At 46.4% G+C, this 20,338-nt stretch overlaps 2 protein-coding genes across 2 annotated transcripts in view; both read right to left on the reverse strand.

Moving 5' to 3' along the window:
• The window catches only part of LOC135522155 (metaxin-1-like), a 28,433-nt gene extending 12,367 nt beyond the window's left edge, over window positions 1-16,066 (reverse strand). Inside the window, exon 1 of the mRNA XM_064948161.1 lies at window positions 15,952-16,066. Coding sequence (XP_064804233.1) covers window positions 15,952-16,047 — 96 coding nt within the window. The 5' untranslated portion in view covers window positions 16,048-16,066. The remainder of the gene's footprint in view (window positions 1-15,951) is intronic.
• Window positions 16,067-18,109: 2,043 nt separating this feature from the next.
• Window positions 18,110-20,057, reverse strand: LOC135522156 (uncharacterized). Its single transcript, XM_064948163.1, has 6 exons — window positions 19,923-20,057; window positions 19,505-19,801; window positions 19,090-19,395; window positions 18,859-18,978; window positions 18,695-18,741; window positions 18,110-18,555 (listed from the first exon to the last, which is right to left on the reverse strand). The coding sequence occupies exons 1-6, from the start codon at window positions 19,972-19,974 to the stop codon at window positions 18,460-18,462; spliced, it is 918 nt and encodes a 305-aa protein (XP_064804235.1). The 5' UTR covers window positions 19,975-20,057; the 3' UTR covers window positions 18,110-18,459.
• Window positions 20,058-20,338: the final 281 nt, after the last annotated feature.

Genomic DNA, 20,338 nt, shown 5'->3' on the forward strand with positions numbered 1-20,338 from the left:
CACCGGTTTGAGAGTGTCATGAACTGCAACGCTGCTGGATTTTTCACACAACAGTTTCCAATGTATCAAGAATGGCCCCCAACCTAAAGGACATCCAGCCAACTTGACAACTGTAGGAAGCATTGGAGTCAACATGTGCCAGAATCCCTGTGGAACACTTTCGACACCTTGTAGTTCATGCCCCGACAAATTGAGATTGTTCTGAGGGCAAAATTCAGAGATTTCCACACCCAACTATAACATCTTCCGTCAAGATAGAACTGCCAAAGGGGGAGGAGTTGCAGTCTACTGCAGAGAGAGCCTGCAAAGCAATGTCATACTTTCCAGGTCCATACCCAAACAGTTTGAACTACTAATTTTGAAAATTACTCTCTCCAGAAATAAGTCTCTCACTGTTGCCGCCTGCTACCGACCACCCTCAGCTCCCAGCTGTGCCCTGGACACCATTTGTGAATTGATCGCCCCCCATCTAGCTTCAGAGTTTGTTCTGTTAGGTGACCTAAACTGGGATATGCTCAACACCCCGACAGTCCTACAATCTAAGCTAGATGCCCTCAATCTCACACAAATCATCAAGGAACCCACCAGGTACAACCCTAACTCTGTAAACAAGGGCACCCTCATAGACGTCATCCTGACCAACTGGCCCTCCAAATACACCTCCGCTGTCTTCAACCAGGATCTCAGCGATCACTGCCTCATTGCCTGTATCCGCTACGGAGCCGCAGTCAAACGACCACCCCTCATCACTGTCAAACGCTCCCTAAAACACTTCTGTGAGCAGGCCTTTCTAATCGACCTGGCCCGGGTATCCTGGAAGGACATTGACCTTATCCCGTCAGTTGAGGATGCCTGGTCATTCTTTAAAAGTAACTTCCTCACCATTTTAGATAAGCATGTTCCGTTCAAAAAATGCAGAACTAAGAACAGATACAGCCCTTGGTTCACTCCAGACCTGACTGCCCTCGACCAGCACAAAAACATCCTGTGGCGGACTGCAATAGCATCGAATAGTCCCCGCGATATGCAACTGTTCAGGGAAGTCAGGAACCAATACACGCAGTCAGTCAGGAAAGCTAAGGCCAGCTTCTTCAGGCAGAAGTTTGCATCCTGTAGCTCCAACTCCAAAAAGTTCTGGGACACTGTGAAGCCAATGGAGAACAAGAGCCCCTCCTCCCAGCTGCCCACTGCACTGAGGCTAGGTAACACGGTCACCACCGATAAATCCATGATTATCGAAAACTTCAACAAGCATTTCTCAACGGCTGGCCATGCCTTCCGCCTGGCTACTCCAACCTTGGCCAACAGCCCCGCCCCCCCCCACCCCGCAGCTCCTCTCCCAAGCCTCTCCAGGTTCTCCTTTACCCAAATCCAGATAGCAGATGTTCTGAAAGAGCTGCAAAACCTGGACCCGTACAAATCAGCTGGGCTTGACAATCTGGACCCTCTATTTCTGAAACTATCCGCCGCCATTGTCGCAACCCCTATTACCAGCCTGTTCAACCTCTCTTTCATATCGTCTGAGATCCCCAAGGATTGGAAAGCTGCCGCAGTCATCCCCCTCTTCAAAGGGGGAGACACCCTGGACCCAAACTGTTACAGACCTATATCCATCCTGCCCTGCCTATCTAAGGTCTTCGAAAGCCAAGTCAACAAACAGGTCACTGAACATCTCGAATCCCACCGTACCTTCTCCGCTGTGCAATCTGGTTTCCGAGCCGGTCACGGATGCACCTCAGCCACACTCAAGGTACTAAACGATATCATAACCGCCATCGATAAAAGACAGTACTGTGCAGCCGTCTTCATCGACCATGCCAAGGCTTTCGACTCTGTCAATCACCATATTCTTATCGGCAGACTCAGTATCCTCGGTTTTTCGGATGACTGCCTTGCCTGGTTCACCAATTACTTTGCAGACAGAGTTCAGTGTGTCAAATCAAATCGGAGGGCAAGCTGTCCGGTCCTCTGGCAGTCTCTATGGGGGTGCCACAGGGTTCAATTCTCGGGCCGACTCTTTTCTCTGTATATATCAATGATGTTGCTCTTGCTGCGGGCGATTCCCTGATCCACCTCTACGCAGACGACACCATTCTATATACTTCCGGCCCGTCCTTGTACACTGTGCTATCTAACCTCCAATTGAGCTTCAATGCCATACAACACTCCTTCCGTGGCCTCCAACTGCTCTTAAACGCTAGTAAAACCAAATGCATGCTTTTCAACCGATCGCTGCCTGCACCCGCATGCCCGACAACCTTGAATATGTGGACATCTATAAGTACCTAGGTGTCTGGCTAGACTGTAAACTCTCCTTCCAGACTCATATCAAACATCTCCAATCGAAAATCAAATCAAGAGTCGGCTTTCTATTCCGCAACAAAGCCTCCTTCACTCACGCCGCCAAACTTACCCTAGTAAAACTGACTATCCTACCGATCCTCGACTTCGGCGATGTCATCTACAAAATTCCGCAACAAAGCCTCCTTCACTCACGCCGCCAAACTTACCCTAGTAAAACTGACTATCCTACCGATCCTCGACTTCGGCGATGTCATCTACAAAATTGCTTCCAACACTCTACTCAGCAAACTGGATGCAGTTTATCACAGTGCCATCTGTTTTGTCACTAAAGCACCTTATACCACCCACCACTGCGACTTGTATGCTCTAGTCGGCTGGCCCTCGCTACATATTCGACCCACTGGCTCCAGGTCATCTACAAGTCCATGCTAGGTAAAGCTCCACCTTATCTCAATTCACTGGTCACGATGGCAACACCCATCCGTAGCACGCGCTCCAGCAGGTGTATCTCACTGATCATCCCTAAAGCCAACACCTCATTTGGCCGCCTTTCGTTCCAATACTCTGCTGCCTGTGACTGGAACGAATTGCAAAAATCCCTGAAGTTGGAGACTTTTATCTCCCTCACCAACTTCAAACATCTGCTATCTGAGCAACTAACCGATCGCTGCAGCTGTACATAGTCTATTGGTAAATAGCCCACCCATTTTCACCTACCTCATCCCCATACTGTTTTTATTTATTTACTTTTCTGCTCTTTTGCACACCAATATCTCTACCTGTACATGACCATCTGATCATTTATCACCCCAGTGTTAATCTGCAAAATTGTAATTATTCGCCTACCTCCTCATGCCTTTTGCACACAATGTATATAGACTCCCCTTTTTTTCTACTGTGTTATTGACTTGTTAAATGTTTACTCCATGTGTAACTCTGTGTTGTCTGTTCACACTGCTATGCTTTATCTTGGCCAGGTCACAGTTGCAAATGAGAACTTGTTCTCAACTAGCCTACCTGGTTAAATAAAGGTGAAACAAAATAAAAAATAAAAAGGGCTGAAACGCAATAGGTATTTTTCATGTTTTGTACACTCAGTGTATATACTATACAGTGCATTCAGGAAAGTATTCAGACCCCTTCACTTTTCCACATTTTGTTACGTTACAGCCTTATTCTAAAGTGGATTAAATAAATCTACACACAATGCCCAATAATGACAAAGTGAATACAGGTCTTTAAAAATGTTTGCAAATGTATAAAAAATAAATTTAAAAAATGACATAAGTATTCAGACCCCACCATAATCTACTCTGCATGAGAGACTACAAACAGGTGCACTTAATTGAGTGCTAGCCTACATTGCACAGCCAATCATTTTTTTCCATCATTGCTTAATAAAACAGAGCAACACACTTCTCATCTGAGGAATGTAAAGAGAGACTCCTATTCTAGATATGTATGAATGCCACTTGCCTGTAGTAGAAAGACATGGTAGGTTACTACTGAATTTTTTTTTACAAATAAGAGACTACCAGTGGAAGGGTATCACTAGACTCGGGTTAGGCTAAGGGAAATTTCACAGTAAAAGAGTGATGCTGAGATTCAGATTTTTCACTTTAAAATATATGCCAAACTTTGCATCTGCACTGTTCTTCAAGCGAATGTGTTTTTGTATCGTTTTTGTATCGTTAAAAGTAGACCTTATGCATAGAGTTGTATGGTTTGTTTTACTTTGCAATCATTGTTTTTGTTTGACCTATATTTCAAAGTGAAAAATCTGAGTCTCAGGATCAGTCTGTTACTAACTAAACATGAATATCTTACATGATGTTCTAATTAACTATGCTTACTATGATAATAACTAGCCATTGGCAATAACGTACGCTATAAACATAGGCTAATCCAGCGGTAACCATCAAGTAGATATGCTAATGCTGTAATTTTTAAAAAGTTAACATTTTTAAAGAAAAATCTGGAAGGTTCTCTTATTCACTTTTGCAATTTCCTAATAGGTGGGATGTACAGACCTCTAGCCTAAATGCAGTGACATTTTGCCAGTTCACTAATGGAAAGAATGAGGTCTGTGAATGTGACACATCACCAGACATAAATCTACCCAGCTGAAAACCCGGGGGGCATCCTGGAAAACTCTGAATGAAATTGCTAATTTCCAGACAAGAGTTTGTCCAAGAGTATGATGTGTCACTAACATGGCTCCAGTTCAGTAGCAACTTTGTGGTTTCAGAGACCACACTGAGAGACAAAACTAAAAGCAAGCAAGATGTGCATTTTCCAACCACCAAAAAAGTATCAGGGGAGGAAAGTCACTTTCCAGAACCACATTTGACATCTTGTTCCCTCCAGTAAGAGGTGGGTCCAAAATACACACATTAAAAAAAATGGTTTAATGTCTGAAAATTTGCCAGGGAGGAAAATGTAGTTTATGATGCTTAAATCTGGTTTAAATCAAGCCTGCAAGGTATTATAAGCTGTCATATGTGGCTTGTGAACACATCAGTCATTTAACTGAACATGCACAATGGAAATGTTGTGGTTTACAGAAATACATTAGATGTTTTGGGTGGCCTTGTATTAAGAGAACACCAAATGGAACATTATTAGCTGAACATTCCTCCAATGTAAAACCTAAATCAAAAACACTGCTTACAGTCAGATACACACAACACAATCTTTGGGGTTTGTACAGTCGTGGCCAAAAGTTTTGAGAATGACACAAGTATTAATTTTCACAAAGTCTGCTGCCTCATTTTGGATGATGTCAATTTGCATATACTCCAGAATGTTATGAAGAGTGATCATATGAATTGTAATTAATTGCAAAGTCCCTCTTTGCCATGCAAATTAACTGAAAAAAGCTTGTCTGGAGAAGACAAGGTGAGCGCTACCATCAGTCCTGTGTCATGCCAACAGTAAAGCATCCTGAGACCATTCATGTGTGTGGTTGCTTCTCAGACAAGAGCGTGGGCTCACTCACAATTGTCATGAACACAGCCATGAATAAAGAATGGTACCAACACATCCTCCGAGAGCAACTTCTCCCAACCATCCAGGAACAGTTTGGTGACAAACAATGCCTTTTCCAGCATGATGGAGAACCTTGCCATAAGGCAAAAGTGATAACTAGGTGGCTTGGGGAACAAAACATCGATATTTTGGGTCCATGGCCAGGAAACTCCCCAGACCTTAATCCCATTGAGAACTTGTGGTCAATTCTCAAGAGGCGGGTGGACAAACAAAAACCCACAAATTCTGACAAACTCCAAACATTGATTATGCAAGAATGGGCTGCCATCAGTTAGGATGTGGCCCAGAAGTTAATTGACAGCATGCCAGAGCGGATTGCAGAGATCTTGAAAAGGAAGGGTCAACTGCAAATATTGACTCGGAATGGCCGATTAATTAGGGCCGATTTCAAGTTTTCATAACAATCGGAAATCGGTATTTTTGGGCGCCGATTTGCCGTTAAAAACACAACAACTTTATTTAACTAGGCATGTCAGTTAAGAACACATTCTTATTTTCAATGACGGCCTAGGAACGGTGGGTCAATGACGGCCTAGGAACGCTGCCTCGTTCAGGGGCAGAACGAGATTTTCAACTTGTCAGCTCGGGGGATCCAATCTTCCAACCTTACAGTTAACTAGTACAACGCAATAACGATCTGCCTTTCTCTCGTTGCACTCCACAAGGAGACTGACTGCCTGTTACGCGAATGCAGTAAGCCAAGGTAAATTGTAAGCTAGCATTAAACTTATCTTATAAAAAACAATAAATCATAATCACTAGTTAACTACACATGGTTGCTGATATTACTAGATATTATCTAGCGTGTCCTGCGTTGCATATAATCTGACTGAGCATACAAGCATACAAGTATCTGATCTGCGCTGTTTATGACATCAAGCCTATCAACCCCCGAGATGAGGCTGGTGTAACTAAAGTGAAATGGCTAGCTAGTTAGCGTGCGCTACTAGCGTTTCAAACATCACTTGCTCTGAACCTTGGGGTGGTTGTTTCCCTTGCTCTGCATGGGTAACACTGCTTCGATGGTGGCTGTTGCTGGTTCGAGCCCAGGGAGGAGCGAGGAGAGGGACGGAAGCTATACTGTTACACTGGCAATACTAAAGTGACTATAAGAACATCTAATAGTCAAAGGTTAATGAAATACAAATGGTATAAAGGGAAATAGTCCTATAATTCCTATAATAACTACAACCTTAAACTTCTTACCTGGGAATATTGAAGACTAATGTTAAAAGGAACCACCAGCTTTCATGTGTTCTTATGTTCTGAGCAAGGAACGGAAACGTTAGCTTTCTTACATAGCACATATTGCACTTTTACTTTCTTCTCCAACACTTTGTTTTTGCATTATTTAAACCAAATTGAACATGTTTCATTAATTACTTGAGGCTACATTGATTTAACTGATGTATTATATTAAGTTAAAATAAGTGTTCATTCAGTATTGTTATAATTGTCATTATTACAAATAAATATCGGCCGATTAATCGGTATTGGCTTTTTTGGTCCTCCATTAATCTGTATTGGCGTTGAAAAATCATAATTGGTCGACCTCTATTCTAAAGACACTGAAGCAGCAGACTTTGTGGAAATTAATATTTGTGTCATTCTCTGGCCACGACTGTATACATGGGTACCATGATGGACATACCTGGAATTTCCTGTAAGAAATTGAGGGGGGAGCTAAAGCCAGTTACAATTGCCTCTGCTGCATTGTAGCAAGAGGCTTGGAGTTAGCTAATAAAGCCAGATCCCCTAAAAGCTGTGTATAGAGTGGTGCATGTAAGACAAAGGGCACCAGATAGTAGCTTTAAGAATAGCCTTATCTTCGATCCAGATGTCTTCCAAGATTGCACACTGCACAGATTCCTTCATTACTTCCTCCTCATTTGTCAACTTTAGGGCTATAACTTTGGGAGGGTAGCCGAACACCTGCATGAGCTGTGTGGTTAATCATATGTTGGGCTATGCTGCATTCCTATGTTGCCTGGGCGGCAGGGTAGCCTAGTTTTTTGAGCGTTGGACTAGTAACCGGAAGGTTGTAAGTTCAAACCCCCAAGCTGACAAGGTACAAATCTGTCGTTCTGCCCCTGCCCACTGTTCCTAGGCCTTCATTGAAAATAAGAATTTGTTCTTAACTGACTTGCCTAGTTAAATAAAGGAAAACAAAAAATAAATAATGGATTATGATTGTAATGTTCATAATTCATGATTGGTAATCAGTCACATTTAAACATTTGGCACCAGTAGTTAGGGATAGCCTACAAGATGACAGGTCATAAACTGTCCAGTCCAGTCCAGTCTAATAATTATTAGGATTCTTTGGGTGTCACAACATGTAGCTAGTTGCTTTAAGGCCATTGTTTCTGAATCTAGGCATATTATTATAGCTGTGTTGCAGAATATTGTATGGCAACACACACACATTTGTTCTACTCTCCTTGTGGAGTCAGTTGAATGCATTCAGATGTACAACTGACTAGATCCTTTCCTTTCTAAACAATTGATTCCCATTCAAAATCCTATTTTCCCTAACCTTAACCCCAAACCCTAATTGTAACCCTAACCACTAAGATTAAAATAGCCATTTTCCTTGTGGAGACTGACGAAATGTCCCCACCAGGATAGTAAAACCAAAAACACTCACACCAGTGGTGGTCGGTGCAGTTTAGGATTAGGGAGGACTTTTTTATATTTTTTATGAGCATGGCCATTTCTATTACAGCATATTGGATGACTGTCATTACCATTCCATTCACCCAGCTCAATGTAACATTGATAGGTTTAGGCTTCTACATGATACAAAAATGTGCCCTATACCCATCGTTGCTACAACCTAGACTACAAATGAAAGTGTATAATGTAGGTGCACAGGCTGAGAGACAAATTGGAGTCCGAGGTGACAGACAGTGACACATTCAATACCGCCTGGAACAATCTTGCCTGTATCTAGCTGATCTGGGGTTTAATCATTAGTCCAAACAGTTTCTATTTGACAAATTCCGGTAGGTCCATCCCCGTTTCATTCCGTTTAAGAAACATTTTGCAACAGAAATCGGTGGAATGAATACACCCCTGATCTCCCGCACACACAGTTCACTTTCATAGCAGCCCCATACAGCATCATCAGCATCAGCATCAGCCCCATACAGCATCATCACAATGCTCATTGAATAAATCCTTTTCGCATCTACACGGTCTCCTCCTTTCTCCTTTTCCCTTCATACATCAGAAAAAAAAAAAAAAAAAACTCTACATGCCAAACCGTCATACGATAATCGCTTACGCTAACCGCTACCCAGCCTACATCGTTGTCACCATATCAGTTAACGTCATAGTCAACATAGCTACGAGAACTAACATATGGGTAAACACACAATCAATCCATGTGTACAATCACACAGTCCAGTGAACAGCAAGCAGTTACACCGACGGGCTCCAGTGGCAATAAATTAATACAACCGAAAGCTTACATTGACTAGGATCGCCTTAGCTAGCTAGCTAGCTAACATAAAAATAGCATTCCTCTCTGTTTGAGTCAGGTTGTTTAGTAGGCTAAATTAGTTGCATTAGCTAGCTAGCTAAGTAAGTGAAAGGTAAACAAACTAAAAAATATAGCCAGCTCACCCTCGCTCTCTCTGCTACTTCCCCTTAATTTTTTAAATACATTTTTTCAAAACTGTTATCTTTCTCTCTGAGTCAACTACTCACCAAATGTTATACACTGCAGTGCTAGCTAGCTGTAGCGTATGCTTACGGTACTAGATTAATTATCTGATCCTTTGATTGGATGGACAACATGTCAGTTCATGCTGCAAGAGGTCTGATAGGTTGGAGAACATCCTCCGGAAGTCATTATAATTACTGTGTAAGTCTATGAAAGTGAGAACCATGAGCCTCCAAGGTTTAAATTGAAGTCAATATACACAAAGGAGGATGGAAAATAGCTGTCCTCTGCCCACACCATGGTGTTACCCTATAGGATGCCATTAAGGCTACTGTAGAACTTCATTGCAAAACACTGTTTTAAATCAGTCATTTGGTGACCTGAATATATTTCTAGTATTGTTTTATCATCTAAAAAGGATGGAGGAGGTGGTTGTGTTGTACTGACCAGTACCCGGTGTTCGCGGGGTCCGACATGTCAATCAACCTGCTATCTGCCAATCACGGGAATGCCTGGAATGTTCTGATGCCGGGCATCCTGGTGGTTGGCGGAGTGGCGTGGAGGGGGGTTGGGCAGGGGGGTGGAGCATTGGAAGTTAAGACCAGGTTCAGCATTTATTCTCTCTCTCTTACGTCTGGGCTTCCCAAGAGAAGGTCACGATTGGCTTGTGGGTTATCTGTCATCTTTTTGGCATGTGCTACGGCCCAAACAGTAGCCTGTGTAAAGTTGGTTTAATAAACTGTCAATTCGCAAACTCAAGCCTCTGTCTGGACAATTGTTCATTTATGATCTAGTCAGGTCATTACATTGGTATCAGAAGTAAAAACGTTGATACAAGTTAGCCAGCTAGCTAGCTGACTTATGTGGCTAGCTACCGTAGGTGAGAACGGGGATTGAAAATGCGTCGAGGGAATCCGAAAGTGAAGGTGGAGGTAGGGGACGATTATGGCCAAGGAGGTGCGTGTGAATGGACGTCGGGGGTTCTGTCTGAGGAGATCACCAGGGCATTGGAGCGCAGAGGCCGCTTGAGGGAGGACGTTAGAGCGATGGCGGCTGAAGCGGGCATGAGTGCTTCGTCGACTGTATTTCGCGCGGATTCTGGTGGGCGGACCGAAGTGGCGACGTCGACGCGGCGTGACGAGGAATCTGGGGCTCAGGATGTAAACAAACATGGCGGCGCCCAGTTCCCGGCTGCGTCCGTATCTGTTAAGACCCGAAGTATTCCGGTAAGGCGGGTTGGGAAGCTTTTCATGCTCAGTTTGAACTGTTAGCTCATTTTAGGGGGTGGTCGGATGAAGAAAGGGCACTGCAGTTGGCTTTATGCCTCACGGATGAAGCTCTGGCCTGTTTGATATTGATTAGCCCCGAGGACAGGCATGATTATGGTGCTTTAGTGGGAGCACTGAGGAGGCGCTATGGACAGTGTGTACAGCCCGGGCTACTGCGCTCCGAACTGAGTAATAGACGCAGGCAGCCTGGAGAGCCTCTACGGGTGCTAGCTAATGACATTGAGAGCCTCTCTCGGCGGGCATATGCTCACATGCCCCCTCCGTGCAGAGCGAGCTAGCACGGGACCAGTTCATACGGGCGCTCTCTCCTACGGAGCTGCGCATACAGACCCAGCTGGCTCATCCTGAGTCATTGCAGACAGCCTTTGGAGATGGCTTTGGAGAGGGAGCTGGTGTGGGCTGGGGCTTCAGCTGGGGCTTTGGTGGGGGTGCAGGGAGACACACCCTCTGTGCGAGCTGGGGGCAGAGCAGCCCGGAGCCGGAAAAGCCTGCTTGGGTGGCCGAAATGACAAAACTCATTCGGGCTGTGTCGCTACAGGCGGCACGAAACACAAGCCCTGGTCCCAGGGTCTGCTGGGGTTGTGGCCAGCCAGGCCATCTGCGCCGAGATTGCCCATGTCCCCCAGAGCTCAGGGAAACGGCTCGGGGTCCGCATAGACCGGGTAGTGCGGACCCTGGCTTTCTATCCCAACCACCATCATCTTCAGGAGGAGCCCACCGGCACAGACGGGAAGCAAGGCTCCACTTCCCCCAGAAGCAGACGAGGGCAAGCGGATGGAGCCTGTTGTTGTGGTGGGCCGGACCTGTGTTGGGGACTTTTGTCATGTCCCTGTCATTGTGGAGGGGTGCCCTGCTCCGCCCTGGTGGACACTGGGTCCACAGTAACCCTGGTGAGGCCAGATATTGTGCCAGGTTGGACTCAGTGTGAGCCTACAACTGTGCAGCTCCGCACAGTCACAGGTGAGCTGGCACCCATGAAAGGGAAGGGAATAATGACTCTGACTGTAGGGGGCAGGACTGTGCGTCATCCTGTGTGGGTGGCGGCTGTGCAGGACCCTTGTATCCTGGGGTTGGACTTTCTTAGGAGCACAGGCTGCCAGTTAGACCTAAATAGGGGCACACTGAGCTTCCAGGGAGGGACGGAAGTCACCATGGCTCCCCCTAATGTCACATTCACTCAACCCAACAAACCCTTTACTCCAACAGTTAAAGCAGCAGAGACTCATGGCTGCGCCCCTCCCCCACAGCTGTGTGTGACTTTTCCCCAGTCCCCCTGTCACCTACGGCAGTGTGTTACATTCCCCCAGCTACCTCCATGACACAGCCCTCTGTGAGCCCGGGCCGCAACCCCCAGCCCAGCTACCCCAGATGGGAGAGGAGAGGACACTGTCTGCAGTGAGGGAGATATGGGGGAGGAACTGTGTTGGTCTTGACCCCGAGCAGCAGGAACGGTTGTGGCAGTTGCTGTTTGAAGTCAGAGACAGCTTTGCGTTGAGTGAGGAAGAGGTGGGTCAGACTCATCTGGTGCAGCATGAGATCGACACAGATGATGCTCGACCCATCAAGATGCGTCCCCGCCGTATCCCGCTGGCACGCCAGGAGGCGGCAGACAAGGCTGTGTTGGAGATGCAGCGGGCAGACTTCATTGAGCCCTCAGACAGCCCCTGGGCGGCGCCAGTCGTCATGGTTCCGAAGAAGGGGGCAAGCTGAGGTTCTGTGCGGACTACAGGCGGCTGAATGAGGTAACCAGGAAGGACTCATACCCCATACCACGTATCGATGAGTCGCTGGACCTGGTTAGGGGTCCTCCTGGTTCTCCTCACTAGACCTCCGCAGTGGCTACTGGCAGGTGCCCCTCTCCCCAGAGGCCAGAGCCAAAACTGCGTTCTCCACTAACAGAGGACACTGGCAGTTCAAGGTCCTGTGCTTTGGCCTGTGCAACGCCCCAGCTACTTTTGAGCGTTTGATGGACAGGGTGCTGGATGGCATCCCCCGACAGCAGTGTCTGGTATACCTCGATGACATTCTGGCCCATGGCAGCTCCTTCCAGTCAGCCCTGGGGCGCTACGGCGTGTGCTGGAGAGGGTGGCTGCCGCAGGTCTGAAGCTCCACCCCGAGAAGTGCCACTTCATGAGGAGAGAGGTGTCCTTCTTGGGCCACCAAGTGGGGAAGGAGGGAATCAGCACCATGGAGGACAAGGTAGGGGCTGTCAGAGACTGGCCCACCCCCACCGACCAGCGTCAGCTGAAGAGCTTCCTGGGCCTGGCCTCGTACTACAGGAGGTTTGTACGGGGCTTCTCAAGCGTTGCTGCTCCACTGAACCGCCTGCTGCCAAAGGACAAGGCTTTCACTTGGACAGTGGAGTGTGAGGAGGTGTTCAACACGCTCAAACGTGCACTGATCGGGGCCCCCGTGCTCGCCCCCCTGACCTCACCTTGCCCTTTATCCTGGACACAGACGCGAGCAATGTGGGCATGGGTGGGGTGCTGGCCCAGGTGGGGCCAGAGGGGGAGAGAGTGGTGGCGTACTTCAGCAAAACATTTGACAAACATGAGCGCCGCTACTGTGTCACCCGGCGGGAGCTCTTGGCTGTTGTGGCTTCCGTCAAACACTTCAAGTACTACCTGGGTGGTCTGCCCTTTACTGTAAGGACTGACCACTCTGCTCTCCAGTGGCTCATGTCTTTCAGAGAGCCAGAGGGGCAGGTGGCACGCTGGTTGGAGGAGCTTCAGCCGTATGACTTCACGGTGGTGCACAGGGCAGGGGCACGCCACTCCAACGCCGACGCCATGTCCCGTCGGCCCTGTACTGCAGACGGCTGCCGCCACTGTGAACAGAGAGAGGGACGGGAGAGAGAGCTGCGGGCAGAGGAGGGTGTCTGTGCCACAGTGTGTCGGGCGAGCGGGCCTGTCTGCTGCGAGCTGCAGACTGTCAACGTGGCTGAATGGCGGCAGCAGCAGGGACGGGACACAGACCTACAGCCAGTGCTACAGTGGGTAGAGGCGCAGGTGAGGCCACCATGGGAAGAGGTGACAGCGCTCTCACTCGCGACCAAAGGGTTGTGGTCGAAGTTTGAGAGACTGCGGCTGGCTGATGGCGTGCTACAGCGGGCATAGAAGGAGTCAGCTACGGGAGAGGAGAGGTGGCAGGTGGTGGTCGCAAAAGCATTGCGGGAGGCTGTGCTCCAGAGTAATCATGTGGGGGTGGGGACTGGACACTTTGGGGTCACAAAAACACTGCGCCGTCTCCGTCAGGGCTTCTACTGGGGGCAGCACAAGAGGGATGTGGAGGACTTTTGTCGCCGCTGTGACAACTGCACAGCGAGAAAGGGCCCCCCAGGCCGCTCTCATGCTCAGCTCCAACAGTTCCCAGTGGGGGCTCCCATGGAGAGGGTGGGAGTGGATGTAGTTGGGCCGTTCCCCACCACAGACAGTGGAAACCGCTGGGTGCTCACGGCCATGGACTATTTCACAAAATGGCCCGAGGCCTATGCTCTGCCTGACCAGGAGGCAGAGACCATCGTCGACGCCCTGACAGCGAGGATGTTCAGCAGGTTTGGAGCTGCAGAGTCCATCCACAGCGACCAAGGCAGAAACTTTGAGTCCCGTGTGTTCGCCACCATGTGTGAGAGGCTGGGTATGCACAAGACCCGCACTACTCCTCTCCATCCTCAAAGTGATGGCCTTGTGGAGCGCTTCAACAAAACGCTTGGACAGCAGCTGGCCATCGTCTCTTCCAAACACAAGCGTGACTGGGACAAGCACCTGCCTATGGTCCTCATGGCATGCCGCTCCGCTGTCCAAGACTCCACCTCCTGCACGCCTGCCCTCCTCATGCTGGGGAGAGATCCGCACCCCTGCGGAGATGGCGTTTGGTCGGCCCCTGGATAGCCCTCATGTTCCTCCGGGGCCGGAGTATGCCCGGAGACTCCAGGACCGCCTGGAGACAGCCCACACCTTCGCTAGAGAGCAGCTGGTGAATGCAGGTGTGAGGCAGAAAAGGAACTATGACGTGCACACCCGGGGAAGGCACTTTGTGGCTGGGGAGCTGGTCTGGGTCTACAGCCCCCTAAGGAAAAAAGGCAGATGCCCCAAGTTGGACAGTCACTGGGTGGGACCCTGCAGTGTCCTGGAGAGGGTAGGGAGGTTGTGTACCGGGTGCAGCTTCCTCCCAGGGGGAGAAAGGTGGCACTGCACCGGGACAGGTTAGCCCCATACAGAGGGGCCTCTTTTCCCCAAACCCCAGGAACCCCCACAATTCCCCTCTCTGGCAATGACATTCTCCAGGCACCCACCCTCAGGTGCCGCAGACAAGGCTCCAGACAGCCCACTCCCCCTGTCTCCCCCCCTGTGTCACCGCGTGGTTTCCCAGAGCCACGGACTGTATTACCCGTTCCCGCTTCCTTGTCCCCCATATCCCTGCCTTCATCCCCTGGTTCCCAGAGGGGCACTCTGCGACCATCACGGCCACGCAGGCAAAGGAGACCTCCGGGTCGCTTCAGAGACTTTGTTTGTTCCCTCGGGACGAGGGACTTTGTGGTGGGGGGGCTGTGTAGCGACCCGCACAGACAGCTGTGTGTTATGTGTTAGGCTAGGAGGTGGTTGTGTTGTACTGACCAGTACCCGGTGTTCGCGGGGTCCGACATGTCAATCAACCTGCTATCTGCCAATCACGGGAATGCCTGGAATGTTCTGATGCCGGGCATCCTGGTGGTTGGCGGAGTGGCGTGGAGGGGGGTTGGGCAGGGGGGTGGAGCATTGGAAGTTAAGACCAGGTTCAGCCTTTATTCTCTCTCTCTTACGCCTGGGCTTCCCAAGAGAAGGTCACGATTGGCTTGTGGGTTATCTGTCATCTTTTTGGCGTGTGCTACGGCCCAAACAGTAGCCTGTGTAAAGTTGGTTTAATAAACCGTCAATTCGCAAACTCAAGCCTCTGTCTGGACAATTGTTCATTTATGATCTAGTCAGGTCATTACAATATGCTTCACTATTTGTATTTTTCTGAAATTCACTGAGTAGAATGGTCCTCCCCGTCCTCATCTGAGGAGCCTTCACTGAGACACACACACTGGCAGGCAGAGTGAAGGTTTACTGTACTTACAGCTGTTTACCTACACCTTGTTTTCATTGATTTAGTTAGCTAGGTACATTCGATTATCTACATTCTTGTGAGATTTATTTGCAAAGTGCCAGTGCATGCTGCTGTTGTTGGTAGTTAGCTGCCGTTAACTAGCTACGTTAGCTAATAACCTTTTCTTACATTGGACGCCGCTATAGTAACGGGTCGATAGCGACAATTGATAACCTTTCAGACAATTTTTTAAAAAAGTGTCTGAAAGGGGTATAAGTTAGCCAGATAGCCAGCCGTAGATACTAACGTAACAATGTTCACCTTGCAGTGTAATTACATAGTAGCAGCCCATATAACGTTAACTATCATGTAAATACACTTACCGTTAGTTACGGTGAAATGTTTATTACAAATAGCTAGACAACTAATAGATAGCCATGTCAGTGAGGGATGTGATGTCCAAGCCAACGTCATGAGCATTGACATTAGTTTGCAACTGAATATGAAGGCAGCCAAGCTGTGCTATCTTGCAATGTTGATATTTCTGGAATTACATCATAATAGATATCTTACCAATACAATTAAACACTCAGTGTCGACAGACGGTAAACCCCAGTCGCCTTCCCAGCAGTACAGCTCAGAGGTTGCCATCTGCGAGGGGACAGCCATCTTGAAATAATTGAACGACCTTTCACTCGGAAGTGATACCTCTCGTTGCCACTGACAACGTTTACATTTATTGTCAGACTCCAGACTTCTGTCTAGACGTTTTTGAAACTAGCCACCCCTTCCCATTGATTAACAATATTCTATCTATTACAATGGAACTTTGAACAACATTTGCCATTAGAAATATAATTCAACATATGTGCTCCCCCTATGTTTTTGCGGTGCAATATTTATCAGAATGTTGTAATTATTCTATAAACAGTGGTCAAATTGGTCCACCAAACTGTGGTAAACTCCCGGACTGTCTTTTCCAAATATTTGGAGCAGGACTTTGACCTGGAAAATGTTTCCAGTGTCTATGTCAGAATAGATTTAGCAGATGTTCTGAATAAGGATAGCTTATTTTTTCTTCTAAACCAATACATGGCTTTTTAATATGTGTTTGAGGAAGATTAATGCTGGAATATTTCACTTTAACAGTTAAAGAGGCTTTTGTACTTTTGATATCTGTGGAAAATGAAAAACTCAGGCAAGGGATAATTCATACCTCACTATATGTTCTTAAGAGTGGTACTGTAACAAGAACTTTGAACTCAACCTGTCTATCCATAGGGCAGAATATAAAATATGAATGAAACTACTGTATAATCTATATCAAATGCTTCTCTTTTACTTTCTTTCACTCACTAAAGATTCATGTCAACAGGTCTACCTACAATGTAAGCATTGATAGAAGGAGAAGACAGGGAAGAATGATCCACCTAAAGGCAATGTTTTAATTAACCCACCCCGACGGAGCTCTTAAACATGGAAATAATGCTGTGTCTGTTTTGCAACAAACTCAGCTCAGCAGCTGGCAGAGCCCGTGCCAAAGGGACATGCACAAGCCATGACATCATCAAACTGAGCAGGAGGAAAGGAGTTCACGCATTCCTATCAAGACGGGGGGAAGGGGGCAGGAGCCAAAAATCACCATTCCTTCCTTCCTTCCTTACAATGGTTCCACATCTAGTCCCTGCACACATTGAGAAATGTTAACCCCTCTCCCCAATTTCCCTCCCATGATCCTATACACTGATTATCAAACAGTCTACATATATGCTCAGTGTCAACACTTATTTTATAGATAGCACAACTGCATACCCCTCAATCTGACATGAATTACTTTAAGAAAGTCTCATGTGAAAGCAGCTGGTTGATCTTTTGAAGAGAAAAGGGGGACTTAGATTAAGTATTTTAGAGCAGTCTATATACTGGTCAGTTTCTAAAACTCCAATGTTTTACAATGGCAGTCAAAATGTCCAGGTTTCTGGTTTATGGACTGCTATGGCACCTGGAGGGTTGAATGGCCTCTGCTTACTCAGGGAGCATTTAAACAGAAACTAAGTTACACCTCTTTACTACCTTCTGGTGGACAGTGTCTGCAACATAATGATGTGTCAAGTGAAGTAAACTGGCACAGCCTACAATACAATTACTGATTTACAGCCAGTGTGTATGGGAACCATAAACTAATAATACAGAATATGAATACTGTATAGACTGGAGGGGCGGCAGGTAGCTTAGTGGTTAGAGCGTCGGGCCAGTAACCGAAAGGTTGCTAGATCAAATCCCCAAGCTGACAAGGTAGAAATCTGTCCTTCTGCCCCTGAACAAGGCAATTAACCCACTGTTCCTAGGCTGTAATCGTAAATAAGAAATTGTTCTTAACTGACTTGCCTAGTTAAATAAAGGTTAGATAAATAAATAGATAATACATAAATTATTTCCACTTTCAAATAGCTTAAGGTCAAACACCATCTGTGTTTGGGTAAGAGTGTCCGCTAAAAATGATGTAAATCTGTGGGTTTGTGTTGCAACATCACAGACATGAAAGATGCTCCATCATTTAAGTTACAGAACGCACCTAACTTGTGAGATATTTTGAAATACTAAGAGGCAGAGCATTTGGACAAAAATGCTTACCATCAAATGGAGCTGTGCTGTTGAACATGCTGAGCTTTATGTGAAACAAACAGGATGTGCTATTTATGTTGGAGATTAAAAAGATTCCATCTGTGACTCATTTTTATTGCTGACTATTATCACAAAAATCTCATCAGCATATGACTAGAGAAATTAGTTCACTCCATAAATTAAACTTGTCTTAAATGTAATTTACATTTGGCTATTATTTCAACAAGACAAATGATTTTTAATCACAAAGCTTGTAAAATGACAACACAATCTGACTAAATAAGTTCCTAATTCTAAAGGCAAAAATCCTTACATCATTGACTCAAATAAGTAGGTCAGAAAACTTAAGCAAGAAAGCATTTTGACAAACCGATGACCCTGAATGAATAAGCACTTCTTTTATGTTTTTGTAGAAAATTTAATTCACATGTAAGGTCTTACTAGGGCAGCTTTAGCCTACTTATATTGTCTGTTTTTAGCAGCGGCTGTAGGTAAGTGTCTCCCACGACCAGCTCCAAACTTTAAACTGGCATATTGCACTTCAGTCAGACCCTGAATGACAAGAAAACACCATCATCATCATCATCATTACAAATTGTAATAGTAGAAAAGGTAGTAATAGTAAAATCTCACAAAAATAATACTAAGAATAGTATAATACACAAACATTTATTTAAAAATGTTATTTTACCTGTGCTCCGTCCTGGTTGTGCTCATAGGCTTGAAATATTTTCTTTCCTTTGGAAATATTATGATACAATATGTTAAAGATACTATTGATAGCCTATATAATATCCTGCTGCTATAGATGTAGAAAAGTCATCAATCATGAATAACTAATCAAACAGTACTTACGAGGGTCGTGTCTCAGTCTGCAGACATACAAGGTGATGACAATCACCACAATAGAAAGAAGGATACACATGCCGCCCAAAGAGATGGCCAGAAACATTCCCTGTCTGGACCTCTCCATTCCTAAAAATACACCATTTATTTTGACACATAAGAGTTCTACATCATTTTAAACTTAAACAGAGAGACATTCTAAACAAATGCAACCCATAGCCCTGGGGCGATCTCTCTTACCCATCCTGCTGACTGTCTTGTTCATCTTCACCCCACTGGTGCTCTCCATGACACAGGTGATCTCTTTACCTTCAGCCCAGGTATGGCCAGGTACAGAGAGCTGGACTCTGACAGTGGCTGGCTTCTCTGACTGAACCTCAGGTAAACGCTCTGAGGACTGAACCTTCCCCTCCACCTCCCAGTACACCCTGGCCTGACTGGGATCCAGTCCAGACACCAGGCACAGGAGTGGGACTGGGGATGAGGGGGCCTCCTGCCAGTCCATAGGCACCAGGACCTCCAGAGTAGCTTCAGAGGTGATAGGGTCTGAAAGACAGAGGACATTACATGACATGGCATAACTACCAAATGTATACCTCCCAGGACTAGAAAATATGAACGCTAATATAAAGCATGGAGAAGCATCTGATCTTACCAGAGACTTCCAGCACACTCCCATTGCCCATGTTCAGCATGGCACCATTAAGCAGGGCACAGTAGAAGATGCCCACACTTGTCCTGTTGGCATTGATGATGTTCAGGAGGCAGGCCGTGTTGGTGTGGACACTGTAGGTTTTTTGAGGCCAGAGTGTGAGCTTTCTCATAGGTCCCACTTGCACCCATACGATATAAGAGCATTCCCCTCCCATTTCACTGATGTCACAGTGAAACGTCACATTGGTACCCTCTGCCACTGTTAGTGACCCTGGGTACTGGTATACCACTGCTCCTGCTGTGGGAGAGCATACACATAGTTAAAAGTCTGACTATAGAGACTAAATCATCTGCAACTTGATATTTAATGTACAGTCATATACAACAATAGTAGATGTTGTGCATTTCAATAATCTTACCAACAATCAAGTGTGCAAGGAGAAATGTCACCTGCATCCAACTTGAACACATCTTTAGGGTGAGGTGTTCTAGCACACATATCAAGTGCCAAACTGCTGAGATTGCCAAAGAGTGCGGAATATCTATGTACCGAAATAGGTCACGAACTCACACCACTCCTCCAGACAACAGAGCAGCACTGACTCAAGTCATCACATGGCTTAAAATGTGCTTCAAAGCGATGCATGAATAATGTCGCTGTTCTACAGCCTGGGGTATCATAAAAACAGACACTTTTATTTATTTTTTAAATCAATGGAATTTCCTTCACACAAGTGAAAACAGTTAACAGTTGTAATATACTTTCAAAGCCTCAGGATTGCAAGCGGGATTACATTTTTTACATCAATGTTGTGAAATAGGGTGGCAGAACAAC

The sequence above is a fragment of the Oncorhynchus masou genome, chromosome 30 (assembly GCF_036934945.1).
Source record: "Oncorhynchus masou masou isolate Uvic2021 chromosome 30, UVic_Omas_1.1, whole genome shotgun sequence".
In the NCBI taxonomy this organism is placed as follows: domain Eukaryota; kingdom Metazoa; phylum Chordata; class Actinopteri; order Salmoniformes; family Salmonidae; genus Oncorhynchus; species Oncorhynchus masou.